This window comes from Helicoverpa armigera, chromosome 25, assembly GCF_030705265.1.
Source record: "Helicoverpa armigera isolate CAAS_96S chromosome 25, ASM3070526v1, whole genome shotgun sequence".
NCBI classification, from domain to species: Eukaryota; Metazoa; Arthropoda; class Insecta; order Lepidoptera; family Noctuidae; genus Helicoverpa; species Helicoverpa armigera.
The window spans coordinates 9,252,988-9,272,081 of NC_087144.1; the positions used below are offsets into that span (position 1 = coordinate 9,252,988).

At 35.9% G+C, this 19,094-nt stretch overlaps 2 protein-coding genes across 3 annotated transcripts in view; one reads left to right on the plus strand and one right to left on the minus strand.

Moving 5' to 3' along the window:
- Dnalig1 (DNA ligase 1) overlaps positions 1 to 19,094 on the plus strand; it is a 362,733-nt gene that overhangs the window by 196,458 nt on the left and 147,181 nt on the right. The gene's annotated exons all lie outside the window — the stretch shown is intronic.
- Positions 1 to 19,094, minus strand: part of LOC110376650 (uncharacterized) — a 223,185-nt gene that overhangs the window by 106,696 nt on the left and 97,395 nt on the right. For both annotated transcript variants that reach the window (XM_064041620.1, XM_064041618.1), the window contains exons 3-4: positions 8,429 to 8,492; positions 7,178 to 7,323 (exon numbers count right to left, since the gene is read on the minus strand). In XM_064041620.1, coding sequence (XP_063897690.1) covers positions 7,178 to 7,309 — 132 coding nt within the window. In that variant the 5' untranslated portion in view covers positions 7,310 to 7,323; positions 8,429 to 8,492. The remainder of the gene's footprint in view (positions 1 to 7,177; positions 7,324 to 8,428; positions 8,493 to 19,094) is intronic.

Below are 19,094 nucleotides of genomic sequence, written 5' to 3' on the forward strand. Positions count from 1 at the left end.
TTCAGTGTATTGTTTATTCTGGAACAATATTCCTATGCCTATTAATCTAGGTTTATACAGGCTTCAAACAAAAACAGTAACATACATCATTCCTAGAACACACTGGATTACCTACCCACAGTATATATTTTATTAATTTCCACAAAGCATCAACGTGCTAATCCTGCCGTATACCTTTTTCCGTAATTCCTGGCGAATTGATTAATCCTATTATACTTGTTTGTTTACACCAGAATTTAAACAAAATCCTACTGGATAAAATATAAACAAAAGAAGATCAGAATATTCAGTAACAGTAGCTCACTGCAAACTTTTTAGTCGACCGATAGTTTGATCGAGCGCTTGATTAGTAGCTTTAGCTCAAAACAATGGTCAGATATTTGGTCGACATCAGACCGACTAAAAACTTATTAAATTCGCAATCTTCTTTAAAAAAACCTTATTAAGTGTCAAGGGACACCCGGATGGAACAAAATTACTTCCGATTACTTACTGAAGTTATAATAACATTTTATGATAAATATAATAAATAAACTTGTATACACTCAACAAAAATAACCGTCGAAAAGACTAAACGAAAATAACTGGGTTGCTTTCTATGAGAGAGACAGACAGACAGAGAACCACAAGCATTGGGCCGACTATCAGCCGACTATTTAGTGTGCAGTGTGTGGGTACTCTAAAAAGGATAATAAGCTCATGATATTGTTCTCTGTATAAAAATTCATAAGTAGTTGTTTAAAAGTTTTAATCCACCTTAGTGAAGTAACGATAATTAGTTCTGAAGGATGCTGCTTGCTCTCACCCTCATTATATAAACCTGATTAAAGAATAAGCAATGTTTTTCACAGAAATGTGAATAATAACGCTTCTCTGAAGCGAAACTGCGAAAATCCTTGAGTTGGTTCTAGAAATTGTATTTCTTGTTATTTTGTTTACATAGGTATCAGTTTTACTGAAATAGTTCTAAATAGAAGATACTGTGTTCTGGAAATTTCAAACGGAACGCGATTGAAACCGAAATAGCAAACATGTTCAGTAGAATCCACTCGTCGGTGGCAACTCCTTCCCGCACCGGGATAAAAGGTAGCCCTAAGCATTCCTTTAATACATGTCTTGTACAGTATCACACTGAAATATTTTTGCTGCAGTAGTACCATAGATTAGAACATTCAAGCAAATAAACAAAAAACTTCAGCTTTATATCACAAATACATAGGTACATATAGATTAGCCCGCTTCAAATAATATCAAGATATATTTTATGTTATTTCGATACATAACCACACAGGGAAAAGATTCTCAAATATTTATTCCCCGCACATTCACAGAATAACAATGTTCCCATACAATAACTGTTTTCCCCAACTGAAAGCGCACCTCGTGTTTACCATACTTTAAACTTGCCACATTCATAGCTCCGTTCATTCATTCATTCATTCAATCGTTCACATTACATTCAGTTTTTACTTCGTTGAGGAACTGTGTTTCGGAAGGCACGATAAACTGTAGGTCCCGGCTGTCATTAGAACATCTTCGACAGTCGTTACGGGTAGTCAGAAGCCAGTACGTCTGACAACCAGTCTTACCAACAGGTATTAGATTGCCCGGGTAACTGGGTTGAGGAGTTCAGATAGGCAATCGCTCCTTGTAAAACTGGTCACTCAGCTGCATTCGTTGAGACTGGAAGTCGATCCCAACATAGTTTAGAAAAGGCTAGACAGATGATGTAATTCGTTGAGGTCAAAAACTTATTTACCTCCATAGTTGTTTACTTACACGTCAAAGGGGTGTTTTCACGGGAATTTTAATAAAACACTGAAGTGGTGTTTACGTATATAATATTACAGGTTATATTAGTATGCATTTACATCGTCGGCGAGCACTTTGTGTACATTGCACGACATTAATTTCGTTGGAACTAGCTAAATTAACAAACTTGATAAACTCGCTGCTTTTATGAACAAGCTGCTGTTTTCTAAGTTGAATTAAATATGATTTGGTTTTTCGTTGTCAAAAAGAGATATTTAAATTATACCCCTACTAACTATAACTCTACTAGAATAGAAAATACTAGCTTCAACCGACTTTACAAAAGGATGAAGTTCTCAATTTAAGCAAATTTTTTAATGTAGAAATATTTCAGGCTTATTCGTCGAGCAACATAAGCTCGTTTATTAGTTACTACACCTAAAATTATTTATCTCATGAGAAAAACTTTGCTACAATTTTGTAGTCAGGCGCCTTAATTACATTTAGTCGTACAAAAACTTTCCTATCACCAATTAATCGTTGTAACTTAATATCTAATAATAACTATCCTTTAACTTCCTACGCAATGGTAACTATATTCCCATCTGGGAATTCCCAGTTGATCGCACGTGCGTTACCGATTGAACGAAATGGTACCGGTATTTATGGGAGCATCGATCATAATCGCTCACTCGGAACTGGGTTATTAATTAGGTCGAATATACTACTATGAGTTTTCGATTCACTCTTAAAAGGTTAAAAATACGTACGTATTTGGAAAAATGTGATTTGAAAACCTCTGCTCTACTTCATCATCAATATGATCTGACTGGCCTATCCCACTCTTTTGGGGCCTGTTTCCAGTCTAACTAGATGCAGCTAAGTATCAGTGTTTTACATGGAGTGACTGCCTATCTAACCTCCTCAACCCGGTTACCCGGATAACCAGACGCCTCTTGGTAATGATTGACTAGTTGTCAAAATTTCTTACTATTCATTTCAGAGTTACCATAGAACTTTTAAATGGACCCTGTTAAATCTTTCACATTGATTTTTATATAAAAAATCAAGGTAAACGCCAGAACTGTTGAACGTTAACGTTAATAAAACGTCCTGTCTGACTCACGACTGATCAAAGCTTTGCCAAGTTGAGCGAAAGAAATAAATAGGCAGACGGCACTTCAAACAGATTCGTACTCCTACAGTACACGTATACTGCAAACTTTTAGTCGGCCGACAGTTTGTGTATGCTCATAAATCAGTATAATGATGAATGGTAGTACGCACATTACAAAAAAAAGGTTAGTCGGTATCAGACCGACTGAAAACTTTGATTTGCAATCAGGATTTTCTTTTTTAAAAATTGCTAGTCATCGGGTCCACTGTCGGCAGACTGTTTGCCTTTTTGATATTTTGTATATCAACGGTTCTTCAAACCATACAGACAGAATTGTGTTGCTGGGAAGTCTGTTCCACCACTTCTTCTTCCCAGTAAAAACACTTAGGAAGTGGTGAAAGGCGGGCGCTTTGGGGGCTGTCTTTTCTAAATTTGACCTTCAAAAAGTGCTGATTTTCTAACTTTGAATAAATAACTTTTTATCAAAATCAAAATCAAAAATCAAAATCTTTTTATTTCACATAGGCCTTTGCAGGCACCTATGAAACGTCACATTAGTTGCACGGTTCCAAAAAGTTGGTCTCATGGAGAAGAGCCGGCAAGAAACTCCATAGACACTCTTTTTAAAAAGTAATATAGTCACAGTACAAACAGTCTATTACATAACAATAGTATGCTCACAGAATTATACAATGCAAGAAAGTTTATCTGTAAATCTATACAATGCAAAGGGAGAAGAAAAAGTCGTTTAATTGCCAGGGAAGCCACACATGGAGAGATGAGTTATCGCCATATAATATCTTTATCGTCAACAAAATCTTGAATTTTATAATAAGCTTTTTTAATTAGGGTGGATTTTAAAGTGTTCTTAAATTTTATATCCGTGAGATCGGTTACACACTTAGGCAGCTTGTTGTAAAAACGGACACAATTCCTAAAACGATTTATTTGATTTCGTTAATCTGAATCTCGGAACTACTAGCTTGTGCTTGTTTCTTGTATTAATGGAATGTATATCACTTTTAACAATAAATTGATTTAAGTTTTTGCGTACGAACATGATATTTTCTAGTATATAAAGAGAAGGTAGTGTAAGTATATCAATTTCTTTAAATAATTCTCTTAATGACTCGCGAGGGCCGAGGCCATAAATTGCACGAACTGCCCTTTTCTGGAGAACGAAGATTGAGTTTACGTCAGCCGCTGCCCCCCACAGTAAAATACCATAGGACATAATACAATGGAAGTAAGCGAAATACACGAGCCTAGCAGTAGCAACGTCAGTAATCTGTCTTATTTTTCTGACTGCATAAGCTGCGGAACTCAGCCTCTTTGACAGTGCTGAGATGTGGGCACCCCATTGCAATTTAGAGTCAATGGTGATGCCCAGGAAGACGGTTTGACTAATAACATCTAATTTATTATCGTCCAGAACGATATTGAGCCCTACTGGTGTTACATTAGGTAAAGAGAATTGTCATCTTCAATTGTTATCTTTTATCTTATCTTTATTAAGTCTGTAGTGTGTGGGTACTCTGACTGTGTACACTCGAGTGCAGGCACTGGGAATACTCTGTGAGATACAGCGTGTGTTCCCGACAACATACACGTGTGACTGAGGTAATCGAATCACTCGAAACGTATTTATTTTTATTCAAAAGTTCAATATTTATTTAAGCTTTTTGTGTTCACCGATGGGAATAATAAAAAAAAATATTCGAACGAAACGAAACGAACGAAATAGAGGTTGAAAAATTATTTATTTCATATTTATGCCGATAGTTTTCCTTTAAGGAAAAATTATATGTGGTTGTATGTTTGTTGCACGATAAGAGGACTTTTTCTTGATACCAACTAGCTACTTTTATGAGTAATTAAGTCGAGAGAACAAGGCGGTAAATAAAAACTTTATCATAATAATATTATTTTATGTGAACTGTATCATCTAACATCTGTTAGAACCATTAGCTCTACATTAAGTACCTCATAATCCATCCTTACTTCATAAAGCAGTCTCTCTGTACCCCTCCGTAGTAAATAATTTAATTTCTAGCCCTATATACTACAACTTCTGATATATAAGTACAACTTCTATCAAAAATCGTGGCTTGTTTACTTAGACGTGCTTATCTCAGGATCGACTATTCCGATTTGATTTTTTTTATAGCCCAATTATTGAAGAAGGTATATACGAACAGATATATAACAGATATATACGAACTTGGCGGACACACTGCCGTGTGTCTAGATGTAGATTTTTATCTGGTTTGGTTAAGTATATTTGAAATTATAATTAAACTACTTAAACAAAGTAATTAACGCTCAATCCTTTTTCATGTGTGAGGAGGCCTGTGCCCAGCAGTGGGACGATAAAAAGGCTTTATCGTAACGTAACCTAGTTAAGTATTTCTCACGGGACGTGAGATTTATCAACTAGGTAACTTTACTAACAATAAAACAAATTCTCTTAACATCAGACAGTGGAGTGGGTATCGAGTTACCGGCTCACAGTGAGAGGTGAGCATCGATCACGAGAGGTCAGCTCCACTCTGTTACATGCACGCTCAACCCTAGTGCGATGTCGATACGTTATTCAATAGGGGTTCACAGCAGGAAAACATGAGGTAGTGAATTGTCATAGTGTATGTCGTGGTAAATGGTGTCAAAAGTTATAAACAAGAGTGCAAATCCACTCTTGCTTTGAAATAAAATTATCATTTTTCCTAAAACGTAATTTGGTCTCAATTTCGATTCTTATGATACCTAAGTATTATTTTCTTTGGTATTATTAGAAAAGGTACTAGAAGTAAAAGAAATAACTATTAAGTAATCTGTGGTAGAAGTACTTTTCCTGCCTACTACTAATGTCTGGTTAAAGACGACATGTACAGTACATATATACAGAGTTTGGAGTTTTACGTTATATTATTTGATTATTATATTATTGATCAAAATACCTAATCAATTTTAAATCGGTCATGTAAGTAATGTTAAGCTCTTACGCCAAAATAAGGTTTTCCAAATACACATTTAGAATTAAAAGATTTACGTACTAAGTTACAAGCAAGTTGAAATTAGTTTGCAAGTAAGAAGAAAAATAAAAACTAAACAAATAACCTCGTGTTCGCAAAATACTTTCTTTGTACAAAATACAACTATTTTAATTAGCATCTTAATGAGAAAGTTCAAACAATCTTATTTGTTTGCTCAATACGGGAAAATTCTACTTATTAGTTATTTCTCAAAATCATCTGTGATCTCCTAAAAATGTTTTATTACAGCGATATTGTGTTTCGAGTCTCCTTAGATCATTATTAACTCACATTTTAGGGTTCCGTAGACAAGAGAAAAAACAGACTTCTGTTACTATGACTTCTCTGTCCACCTACATATGTATATGTATCTTATGAACCGTGGTAGTTAGACAGTTGCTACAAGTATCCTTACAGCCGTTAAAACAGCATAAATATACTGAAAACTAGACTAAATAATATTTTAAGGGACACCCATACAACAAACCTGTTTTGGCTGTTTCCTAGGTACGGAACCCTTTCTCCGCGTATCAGGCTCGAACTTGTCCGGTTTTTTCCTTTGACCTGTTTCATAGCTTTGACGAAACGTTAGTTACGTTCGCTCCAGTAAACATCTACAGATAATATTATTCACAATAAACTCAATCGACTGTGAGACTCTTCAAAAGCACAAAAAACATCGGAAAGTTCCAGAAGCCAGCGCCATTGTGTTCACGGGTTACTGTAAACTATCTGCGCTTGTTCAAGACAAAGTTTTGCCAGGTATGTGCAAATGATAAACGTTCTTCTTCATATCAGGTAAAAGACCGCTATTTGTGTCTGTGTGTCTGTGACATCGTAGCTTTCAAACGGACGGAAAATGGGTACAGGATCTTTGCACATATGATGCAGTTATAATGATATCTAATTTTATGGCCAGGAGTACGTACAGCGTACCGGTGGGGGACTGGACGCTATAGATTCCCAGACCCACTCCACTCAGGCGAGGTCGGAGTGCCGCTGGGCCTTTTTAGTGCGTATGCCGGGAACGTTTGTACCGGGGGGCCTACATACCCCTCTCCCGTCCCCCTACAGGAAGGGCATGCGTAATAGCATTTTTTACCCGGCGTCAAAAAAATAAATAAAGAATAAAAAGGTGTACGTATAGCGTTTGGCTTAGCAAGAATGATTTTTTTTGAAAAATCACAGCCGCAGGCAACGTCTTAATAATTAAACATTTCTTTAGAACATTTCAGTATGTAGACATTTCCGCAGCACTAGGACAATCAGCACCTACCTTAGGAGGAGTGCTGTTGGAGTTGTGATGCCTGGCGGCGGCGGAGTGCGCGCGCCTCGTCGCCTTGTAGTGCAGGCGACGGAGCGCGCCGCCCAGCCGCTCCGGGGAGCCCTCGCCGCGAGCTACTGTCATGCTGCCGTCTGCACCTGGTACACAATAATACTTTCATTAACCAAATGACCTAGCAAAAGACCCCGTAACGGGCAAAAAATGTTTAGTTAAAAGAGTTAAAAGTTAGCCCAATCGGTTCAGGCAATCCCGAGTTGTAACATGACTCATGACCATTATGCCAGAAAGTATTTTTATACACAAGATGCTCTGATTTCTAACGAAACGTCTAAGACAAATTACGATCCAAGAGTGAAGTGCCTCTATGTATTGACTCCATGGTAATGGCGCCCAAATGGGACTATTGAATATTGGTCCCATTTGGGCGCCATAATATTTTTGGCGCCCATTTGGGACTAACAAATAATTAATGATTTTTAGTTCAATAATTATGAATATTTGATAAATTGCCACTTTACACAATCTATTGTTAAATAAAGCAATAAATTTTGATTTATAGTCTAAAATTAACTACCCAAATCTAATAATTCTCGTGTATCGCTATTTAAACCACAACGGGTTCGAGTAATTTGATAAATTCAATTTCCAAAATTTTGTAATTGGAAATTCTAAATGGAGTTCTGATATCGGCTTGCATACTCATTGCAGTGGATGTGAATCAGACGGCTGAATGTCAGATCAAAGCTTTACGATAGACTGTAATGGAAGCCACTGAAATAATTATATTTGTGTTGACAACTATTTGAGAACGCATTTGTGCTGAAATTGTAATCAAACGGCTTTTAACTGAAATGCATATTAATATACACTTTATACGAGCAGTTTAATAACTTAATGGAGGTTAAGTAAATACTTAAATATTATTTAGACTACTATTACCAAAACGTTATTTTCTAAGATATATCGAGTGTGTCATACCTAATCACATTAAATTAAATACGTCAATTTACTGGTTAAAACATTTCGTTAAACACAAATAAAAAATAAAAATACACAAAAAAAATTATGTTGTAAATATGTAAACGAAAAATTACTCCTGTGGCTAAATCACTGGATGGATTCGGTATTTTTTTTACAATTTACCATAAAATATCATAAAGAATATATGTGATAGAATTGAATTTGATTAGGTACGAAACACCCGATATATCCAGAAGGGAATTATGATGATGATTTGTAAACCTGCGGCGATTTCAGGGGAGGGTCGAGACGACTGGATTTTGGTTGCTTGGTGACGCCCATCCGCCTGAAACAAACCACACAATATTACATCATCCTGTACACACAATATTAGATCACCCTGTACACAGGGTGTAGTCCTAACTGTCCTAACTGTGCGGGATAGGAATCAGTCACCGCACTTCATATTGACGAAGTATTGGCATGATGCCTCTGGGAGAACCGATATTGACAAACCGATAGTGGTGATTTATGTCATCGAATGAAACCTGACTGACTGGCTAGAGTGCTAGAATAATCTTGTAAGAAAGCTTAAATGTTATGAAATTGTATGGTTGTTAAATAATCATTTGACTCGTCAAGTTGCCATAAATCACAGAAGAAATTATGCTTTGTCAACAAGTCTAGAAAATTACATGAGCGAGTTCTGTATACAGCTAACGATAATGACTTCAACAAGTATAATTGGCCAATAGCCGTCTATTTAACTGCGTAAACATCAGAATAAATTCAACGAACCCTCTCCGTTGATTGCCAAAATTAGGGCCATTTATTTTGATCATTCCGTTGAAATTTTAATCTGATAATAAATTTTCGGGTTGCCAAAATCCCTTGGTCATTCGATCTGTAATCCCCTATTAAGTCAAACATCAACAGTGGTAGGGCTGTCGCGATCTTATCGGCCGCTCCCAATCTATACGTTACTCGACCGACCGCAGGGTCAGCCCTGACCAAACGAGCCCTCTTAAAAGATAACCTGATTATCGGCCAATGGGACGATACAGTGAGCAGGGAAGGTCAAAAGGTTCACAAATTAATTGAAGTGGTCGAATGTATAAAAGTAAACTGCTTATTATGGAATCGGATTCAGAAGTAATCGAAAAGGGTTCTAACAAGCTTTCAGGCTGATTATATCAATAGATAACCTTCCTAAAAGAATCAATAAAAACCGCATAAAAACTGACCTTGATCTCGTAAAAAAATAGTCCTAAAAAACAAGCAATTCCTTGCATTTAACTTAGCAGGCCATACCTGAAGTAATAACATTACGCGCGGTCATTAACCCCCTCAGCGCTGCCGGCTCCGCGCTAATGAAACTCGCTGCAATTTACTCGACTCAGTGTTTTAACACCCACTCAGGTAACTGATTCATAAAATGTAATTGGTAATAAATGAAGGGATATTTTCCATGGCTATCTATATTTTTAGGGTGGGTTTTAAGCCAGATTACAGAGCGGTTGTCATGTGACCTCAGTTTCTAAGATTTTTAGGAATGACACTCTGGTTCTGAATTGTAAGTCTTGTATCACTTAAAAGCCCATTTTTCAATCATTAAGTTCTGTCTGGGGTAAATATGACAGCTTGACATATTTTCTATACAATAGCTGTCAAAACGTCAATCGTATGGTTCAGATAAAAGTTATTACGCTGTTGAAAAATCGGCCTTAAATCATATAAATTCGGTTCACATAATACATACCTACATCAAACAGCTACTAGAGTAATATAAACGAATCGTGTTTATTTGCTTGTCTGTTTTGTGTCCTATGCGTCATAACCGCGAATAAATGCTTTGACTTTAACTTTTACTTTGTTAGTAGTAATCGGACATTAGACTTTTTGCCTGTACTTTCGTTACTACTCTCTATCGTCCCTAGTTGACCTTCTGTAACAAATCTATTTAGCGTCAGATTTGTTGGGTCAGTGTGACAGCGATTGACCCAAATAGGGTTAGTTCTGAGTGGGGCATTATACCGAGGTGAGCTGAATCACATGCCTCACCGGCCGCTGTGAGAGCACTCACTCCTGGCTGCTTTGTTCTATGGCTTGTTCGACGTTATTGTGGTGAAGGGATTAATCGCAACGATTTTGAGACGAAAAGAGTTTGTTTTTTGATGTAGATATGCCCGTGGTATGCCCTTCTTATAAACTTCGTATACTGTACAATCACATCGAAGCCACGTGCATATGGTAAGGATTAAGTAAATTAATTTGGTAAATTTTAATACTTTGTGCAAGCTTCTGCACGAGCTTTCATCAACGTCCCGAGAGATCTACGTCCTTTTGCCACGTGTAAAGTATACTACTGCTCCCATCAAAACCTTGAGTAGTTATTGAATCAAAGACTACCAAAACCTTAGGTGAAATAGGTAGAAATGAAACCGCTTTTACTGATTTTATCGGGGTTATATCAATATAATTTAATCCCACCATATTATTAATCCCCCTATCCATTTAAACTACTGCGTTTATAACAATAATTTAAGTGTGGTTGGACAAAATATTCATACATTTACGTTCAAGCAAACTATTTGGTAACTCATAAAAAGCTGACCTTTAGCAACTCCTATCATAAATAGGGTACAAAAAGGTTCAGCATCTGTTACTAGAGTGACGATATTAGCCGAGATAAGGGTTAACGTCGAAATATCACGATAAAACGATACAAAAGTAAATCATAGATCAGTTTGGGATCCATTGCCGACATTGATTGTTATCGTATATAAAAAAAAGAAGATTTATGGGCAGTCTCAGGAGTAACTTATCCAATTTGAAAATTAATTCAGTGTTAGTTAGCCCATCTATCGAGCATTATGGGCTTTTTATGTAAGAGCCCTAACTTGTCCCCACGCGGTTGAAACTGCTAGCAGTCGCTAGTTTATAATAATGTGGAGGTATTGATTCAACCTTAAGCTGTGAAACTCCTTATATCGGTGCATTATCATAATGTTTACTCACATCGACAATAAAGTATTTTATTACCTTTAACGCGGGGAATATCTTAAGGAAGTGTTCGTCTATCTTCACATAAAATGATAAAGAGTATGTTTGTATGCACATCACAGTCTCGGGCTGGCTATAAGGTTTGAAATTCCAATTTAATTTTGATTAGGTGTTAGCTGTTTCTCACGGTTTCACCCGCGTCCTCCTCCATTTCTTGATAAAATTCAGCCTATATCATGCGGAGATAGAATAGCTTCTCAACATTGAAAGAGTTTGTCAAAACATGATTGCATTGTTATAGTGATAAATTGCGAAGTTTAATTGCGATAAGTATTTTGTTCCAGATAATCTTACTGAGAATCAAACCTCCTGTAATCTCGTCATATAAAATCACCTACATATAAAAAATATATAGAGTAGGTAATACATAAGTAATCATACGCTATATTATATATGTATGTTGACGACAGTGATATGTGGCGTCGTAACTGCACTCCGGTCGTAAACACATGACTCTCGTAAACGGTCGTATTATACCGACACCCCGCCTAGATATACAAGTGCGTTATGTTTTGTAGTTCTAGGTACTATACTCTTTATGCTCTTGTTAAGGATAAATAGAGTTGATAAAATTATGTATATAGGAAGTTTGGGCTTGTAAAAAGAATATTATCACGATTTTGGAGATTCAAAATAAAGACAGAGAGAAGCCAAAATCTGTATTATGGTATTTATTAACACAACAAATATCGACCATTGACCATGGTAACTATTCCTGAACTTCTCTGCTCTGTCACTAAGCCACGTGTGGCCTATCAGACTAGCCTACACAATATCTTCAATATAATACAATGATTTATATATAGAGAACGACATAGATTTATATACAGAAACACGCCATAGTTTTTGCTTGGTGTCCTTAGAGCACGAAACAATTTGGACTCACCAACACTTATCTCTTTGCGAAAAACGCAACAAATTGCGATAGCTACTCACGCATCGAGACAAATTGACAAAAATTGCAAACTTTTAGTCAGCCTTAATTCCATCGGGCTTGTAAATCAGTATGGCGATATTAAGACCGGGATTAGACCAACTAAAAACTTTGATTGGAAGTCAGTTTTTTTTTATTGCCGGTCAACCGCCAACAGTCGGCCGACTTTGCACTTTGCAGCGTGCGGGGCTATGACTAGCAAACTCTTGAAGTTACGGTTCAAATAGACCTTAGTAACAGACTGTCGTGTCCGGTTGGTTTAACGCTCTAAGTCGGTATCACAGGAATGTGGAGCGCGAGACGTGACATATTTTATTTATGGTTTCAGTAATTACTGGCCGCCATTAATCATTGAACTGTAAGGAAACGTTTACCTTCATACACGGACAGTTTTATTATAATTAATTATTTTGAAACAAATGACTATAGTAGAAATACGTAAATATTATTTATTTAATATAAGGTTATGTTAAAAGTTAATCAATTAAATTAGCCGACTTGAAGCAAGTTTGTATGTTATACATTTTCTAGAATTTAACAAAAATATTTCATTCCACATTTAACAAGTCATAAAGCTTTAAAACGCGCAATTTGCGTAACAAACTACCGCAATATTTCTCAGCTAAATTACTTCTACGTAACTCATTTACACGTGAAACATATCTCACACACACATACTCACTCACACACACACGCACACTCACGTACAACCGCGGTTACAAATTATAACGCTCACGTAAGCTGATTAATTAGCTGTGGTTACAATTTCTGTGTATTTCTAGTGCTTCAAATTATATTATATGTAACATAATTATATTGTTCATTATAATACACTAATTAGGAAGACTACACGTGGTAAATTGGATTAAAGCGGGCTGACAGGATCGCGTAGCACGTTCGTAGCGGCGTAGTAGTTTCGTAGCAGCGTAGCAAGTTTTGTTACTACGAAGTGTTTTTCCCGACTTTAAACATGGAGCTTCGTGTATATTTCACACTAGCTATTTTTCAGCGGTTTCAACCGCTTTTCGGGCGAACTTTTTCCTGTACCAGGATAAATATAGGCTCCGTTACTCGGGGATAGTGTGACTTTCCATCATTGAAGGGAATCTTCAAATCAAAGTCATTTATTATTTATAAAACATAGGTACCTATATAAAAATGTGGATCTTTTAAATCAAGTCAGTTTTGTAGTTTTGGAGCCTTTACAAATAAACAAACAAAACATTCTTCTTTGTCTTGTTAGTATTGTGGTATAGATTTGAATTAATTAGCCAGTTAGTCAACAAATAAAATAATTTGATATTTCAAAATAATTCGTTTTTGATTCCGCCACCAAAAATACTCATAATCGGCCTAAAAATAAAATAAACAGATAAGAAATCATACAACCGCCAGCGCCCTTTGCTCCGAAAGCGATTAGTGATGACAAATGACGCACAGATTTAAAAGCCTCGAGCATTGGAGGGATTCTATGGGACTTTGTATGGGACACACATTACAGAGGACACGACCAAACTGTCAGCGCTTGACAAATATATTCTAGTATAATATAGGTAAATGTATGTATGTGTGTGGATATATTAAATTACTCGTGTGTCGTATAGAGAATAAATATGTGACTGAATAGAGGCAAATGTTCATCTGCTATTTACACTTTGAAAAAAGCAAAAAGGTTTGATAAGTTTGATTACTTTCTACTTGTAGTATTACTGATGTTTTGTGTGAATAGATGGATGTATGTATTTTTATTGCTGAATGGATTTTTATGTCTGTGCTAGAAGAATTTAGAAGCCGCGCGGGGTGGAAAACAGTTCATAATATTTTTAAGGTTTTTATTCGTGTGCTACATGGCTAAATTAAGCGTACAAAATATTTAGTTTTACAAGTACTGAACAAGCACGAATTACCTAAGTAAATTACATTTCTAAGAATTTATTTTGCTAATATCTACCCATTACTCTGCTTATTCATTTTAGCAAACATTTCTGTTTTCTTAGAAGTAGTGAGCTGTGTATTTTCTTTACTTCAAAGCGTCCGTTTCTCAAGAAACGTCAGTTCTGCGTAAAACCCACATAGCAAACACAAACAAATCCGGGATTCGGACTGCTTCCGAGAAAGTAGATCCCACAGGCTAATAGAACCCAGTGTAGGTATCTGCGTGGCTTTTGTTATTGCAATTCGTTCCAAAAGGCTGTTTCAGTAAGTTGTGCAAAATTAATACAAATTACTTACATGTGAAGATTCAATTCAGTGGACTGAATACAATGTAACATATGTATACAGTAACATGTGACAAACAACGTACAAAAGACTACATTTTTTTACTTGGATTGCCTATCTTGCAAATTACTTCTTATTTACCTACATAAACATATAGGCTACAGCTGTGTAAATGTGCAAATTAAAATTTACAGAGTAAACATTTGACTATTACATTAACATAAACGTCTTTAAAAAAAAACTGTTAACAACGAACTTTTACGTTCAATTTTCAAAATAAACGCTTCTATAAAGAAAAAACGGACATTTATGTTGTCGGTGAAAACGACCATGAAATAGTAACAATTTCCAGCCCTTTTATCTCTTCAAAAAACTGTGAGATTGCTCCTTTGTAGTGAAATAAAATCAGTCGGGACTGCACAGCACTCAGAGGTCTCAAAGGGCCTCTAATTGAGGAATTGCAGCTCTAAGTGCCTTCATACTTTCTAAATGGACCCTTTTACTTTTTGCCCCGGGAACGAAACATTTTCCTCTTTCTGTAGTGTTGGGTAATCTAATTAGCGTTGACGGTTAAAAAGTGAGATACCTTTTACTTTAGAGCGGCGAGGCGGAAGATATTTTTGTGTTATTTTATTAATAAATCAAATTGAGGTAATTTGATGGCTCTTAGGACCAATTAGAGGAATTAAACGGTATTTTTTGGAAAAGCGAATGACACAATTCGAAATAAAAGAGAATAGAAAGAAATATGAATAAACAGCTACGGGGATCATAGGCGACAAAAAATACGAATGCATTAATTTTCCATTTTAACTAACTTTATAATTGTTCACCTGAAACTTGATAGCACTGTTTTTGTTTCTAGTTTAAAAGTAGGTCACAAACACGAACCGATATAAACTTTTCTAATTGAACTATTTCCATTATGTTTTCATCACACACTAACATTATTCAATCAAAATTAATCAAAGCCACAAAAACAATTGGAGCTAACAACCAAATTAAATTGATAGATTAATCAAAAACAATAAACCGGCCAAGTGCGAGTCGGACTCGCGCACCGAGGGTTCCGTACAAATCCTGTATGGATAAAAAGTGAGTCTCGCGCCAACCGTTCAGGATCTGGAAACCCTGAGAAATCGAGGGCAACTCTTGAATATTGTAGGCACGCATCGAGTCACTACTAATGGGATCTTTTATTTTTGAGGGATTAATCACCTAACGAGCAACAGCTTCAGGTTTTTTTCGAAACTGCCTGACGAGTTGTAACTGTTGAATTGTAACAACGACTGCTAGAGAGTAGAATTCGGTGCTGCTGGCTTTACGTTTCTAGAGTCTTGACAAAAGTGTAATTCTGTCCCTTTCTTTGTTTTATAAAGTCGGCTTTATTTTATTTTGTAGCATTTTACAAACAAATCCACCTTCAAACATATAAAAAACAAAACAACAAGAAAACAAAAGCAAGAAAGAAATTAAAAAGATGTTAGGTGCATCGGTTTAGAAGTCGGTGTCTAGAGGATGCATCTATATTTATTTAACCACCGAGATCTAAACCGATGCATATAAATAGTTTTGTTGTTGTTTTTAGAAGTTATTTTTTTTTTTTTGTAAAAAGTTTTTATTTTTAACTTTTGTGAAAAGTTCTCTTCAATACGAATAATATAAGCCCAAACACGACGTAACTAAAACATACCGTTGAGGAGTTCTCTCGACTTTCTCACGTCTCCATCATCAGGTAAGCTCTAAACCTTCACTATTTGATAGTATCAAAAGACATACATCTGAGAATCAAGTTTTAATCCTATGCATGCCTACAATTTCTGATAGTTGCCCTCGATTTCTCAGGATTTCCATCATCAGATCCTGACCTGATGACATTGGAAATAAACGGCGAGTATACTCTTTCACTACAAAGAAATGATTTCTCAAATCCGTCACACTTGGTCGTTTAAATTCCCCATTGAAATGAGGAAAATATTTGATGTTTACACCTGATTTTCTCTAGATTCCCATGGTTCACATTGATGCGACTAATGCCATAGTAAATCAGAGCCTTTAGCATTATACTGTGCTATATATCGTTCGTATCCGCCGTGGGTATGGTTTCCATACTAAGGTGCCCAATGACCTTTGAATGATTTAAAATTTTTCACAGTTTAGGGGCAATTATATTTAAGAAGTGTTTGATATGAATTTCAACTTTAATATCTCTACGCGTTCATGTGAAAAAGGGTAGGTAGTAAGTTTATAATTATTAAAAAAATATTTTACATCATGTAAGCAAAAATAATATTTTAATATTTTATGTAACTTCAAATTTATCATTTTCGCAATTTTTCCTTTATCTGTACTCTATAATGTTGCTTCGTGGCGAATTTCAAGATTCTGAGTTCACGGGAAGTACCTTGTAGGTTTTGATTCCCTAGCGTGTGACGGAAATTCGTCTAAGGTGTCGGTATAACTGCTGTATCTTTTGATCGCGTTAACTTAGAAGTTTGATTTTTTCACTGCCTAAAGGGACAATAGACTTAGGTATTTGGTATAAATTTCAATTTGATACCTTTATTCGTTCGTGAGAAATAAGGTAGTAAGTTTCATTTTATTAAAATATTTTTTTTTATATTATACAACTAAAAAAATGAGATTTTCGGAATTTTTCCTATATTTGCATTATATGATAATGCTTCATGCCAAATTTCAAGACTCTGAGTTTACGGGAAGTATCCTGTAGGTTTTGATTCCTTTGCGAGTGTCGAAAATTTGTTGAAAATATCGACATAATCGGCTGTATCGTTTGATTGGCTTGGCTTAGAAGATTGATATTTTTACAGCTTAAAGGGACAATAGACCTGAGTATTCCATGTGAATTTAAGCTAGATACGTCTACGCGTTCTCGAGATAAAGGGTCTTGACAGACAGACAGACAGACAGACAGACAGACGGACAACAAAGTGATCCTATAAGGGTTCCGTTTTTTCCTTTTGAGGTACGGAACCCTAAAAAGTAACTTAATTCCAATTAATTTCCAAAGAAATGCATCAATCAACATCCCAGACACAAGTTATTCACTTAATTTTACTATAACATCACACTCGCTTATTACGGACCCCGTAGTCTTCTCGTGAGGGGTCTAAGGGCCTCTTAAGGGCGCCTCGTAAATTAAGTACCTCTCTGTAGTGGCGCGAATTATTGTATGATCACACGTAGTGCCACTTCGGTACTTCAGGCTGTTTGAGGGTACTTTGTACGTGGTGCAGATTTGAGGGTAGATCACTATGATGACGGTAATTGGTAGGAATTTGTCTCGATAAGTAGCAAGAAATTAGTAGAAGAATTTTTGATGTAGGGGGTATTCGGTGCCTTAGAGCCTGGTTTTTCTGTTAATAATTAAGTACTAAGAAAATTGTACAGTGTATGTAGGGGTTTTTGGGGAAAAATTCGAAGCCTCGGAGCCTGGTTTTAGGGGATTTCTTGAAGCAAGCGAAGCCTGCAATCTTAATAGAGCACGCTTGGTGAAGGAAAATCGTTCTCTACTATAAGAAGGGGGAACTTAAAGTTCACGGAAGAGGGATTTATATAAACTGAGGATCGAAACGAAAAAGAATAAGTTTTCTGCAGAAAATCAGCTCCAAACTGCAAAAATAATCGACTCCCACACCATTCCTCTTTAACATAATTATCTTATACATCATATTACCGGCAAACAAAACAGCCAACTCATAACACAAGAAACCTAACTTCACCTAAACAACAGCAAACTAACAGATTATAATTTGCAATTAAAATATCTCCTTGTTTCCCACACGGGCTTGTTCTCAAGTTAACGTAACTAGAACTAAGTTTACCCGAGTAAGGAATAAGGCGGCCATTACCTGCCCGTGAAGTTCCTCAATATTGATATTAAGTACTTGCTTGTCAAACTGTCATCGAGTTTGACGAGGGATCACGTCAAATTGATTGCATGTCTAGTTTACAATATGGACTTGGTTATCAAAGTTGTTTAAGTTATTTAAGTTATTTAAGTTGCTTATCTTTAGTGTGCGTCTGCTATGTGGGCATCGGTAGTTTTCGGCTTATTTGCATCGTTTCTGACCGTAGCGTTGTCGGGAAACTGAAGAAAAATTGTCTAAACCAGTGACAACTACTTAGGATTAAGTGTAAATGAATGTGCTTCATCTAAGTCAAGAGCGTATGTATACGCGCGGCAAAATATGCTGCTTGGAAAATGCTTTATAATTAAAAAAAAAATTTTTTGTTTTCCCTGCGTAATAATTAAATATCGGTTGTCCTTAATTTCTAGTAAATTAATGTCAAACGTAACTAATGTAACTGGAATAATCATCATTGTCTTGTGTTAATTGAATTAGGAATAGAGATATTACTGTGAAAACAATTGGAGCTTCAGCTTCTGTTCATATTATAATGTTGAAGGCCTTATTTCCCACCGTTGGAAGTCAATAAACCAAGTTAATGCTATCTTTGGAGACCTCTAGGTAAATGATAAATCAAAGTTTGGAATTTCAAAGTAAATTTTACAAGTTTTTAATATTTTTTACAAGTAATATCAATTAATAAAAGGTAATATCCCACAGTGAAAAACAATTAATAAAATCCCGCACAACTAAAATCTAGAATAATTCAGATTTTACTGAAAAAATCTTGTGTCGTCAATAAATGTTTTTTTCTTCCTTTTTTAGGGTTCCGTACCCAAAGGGTAAAACTGGACCCTAT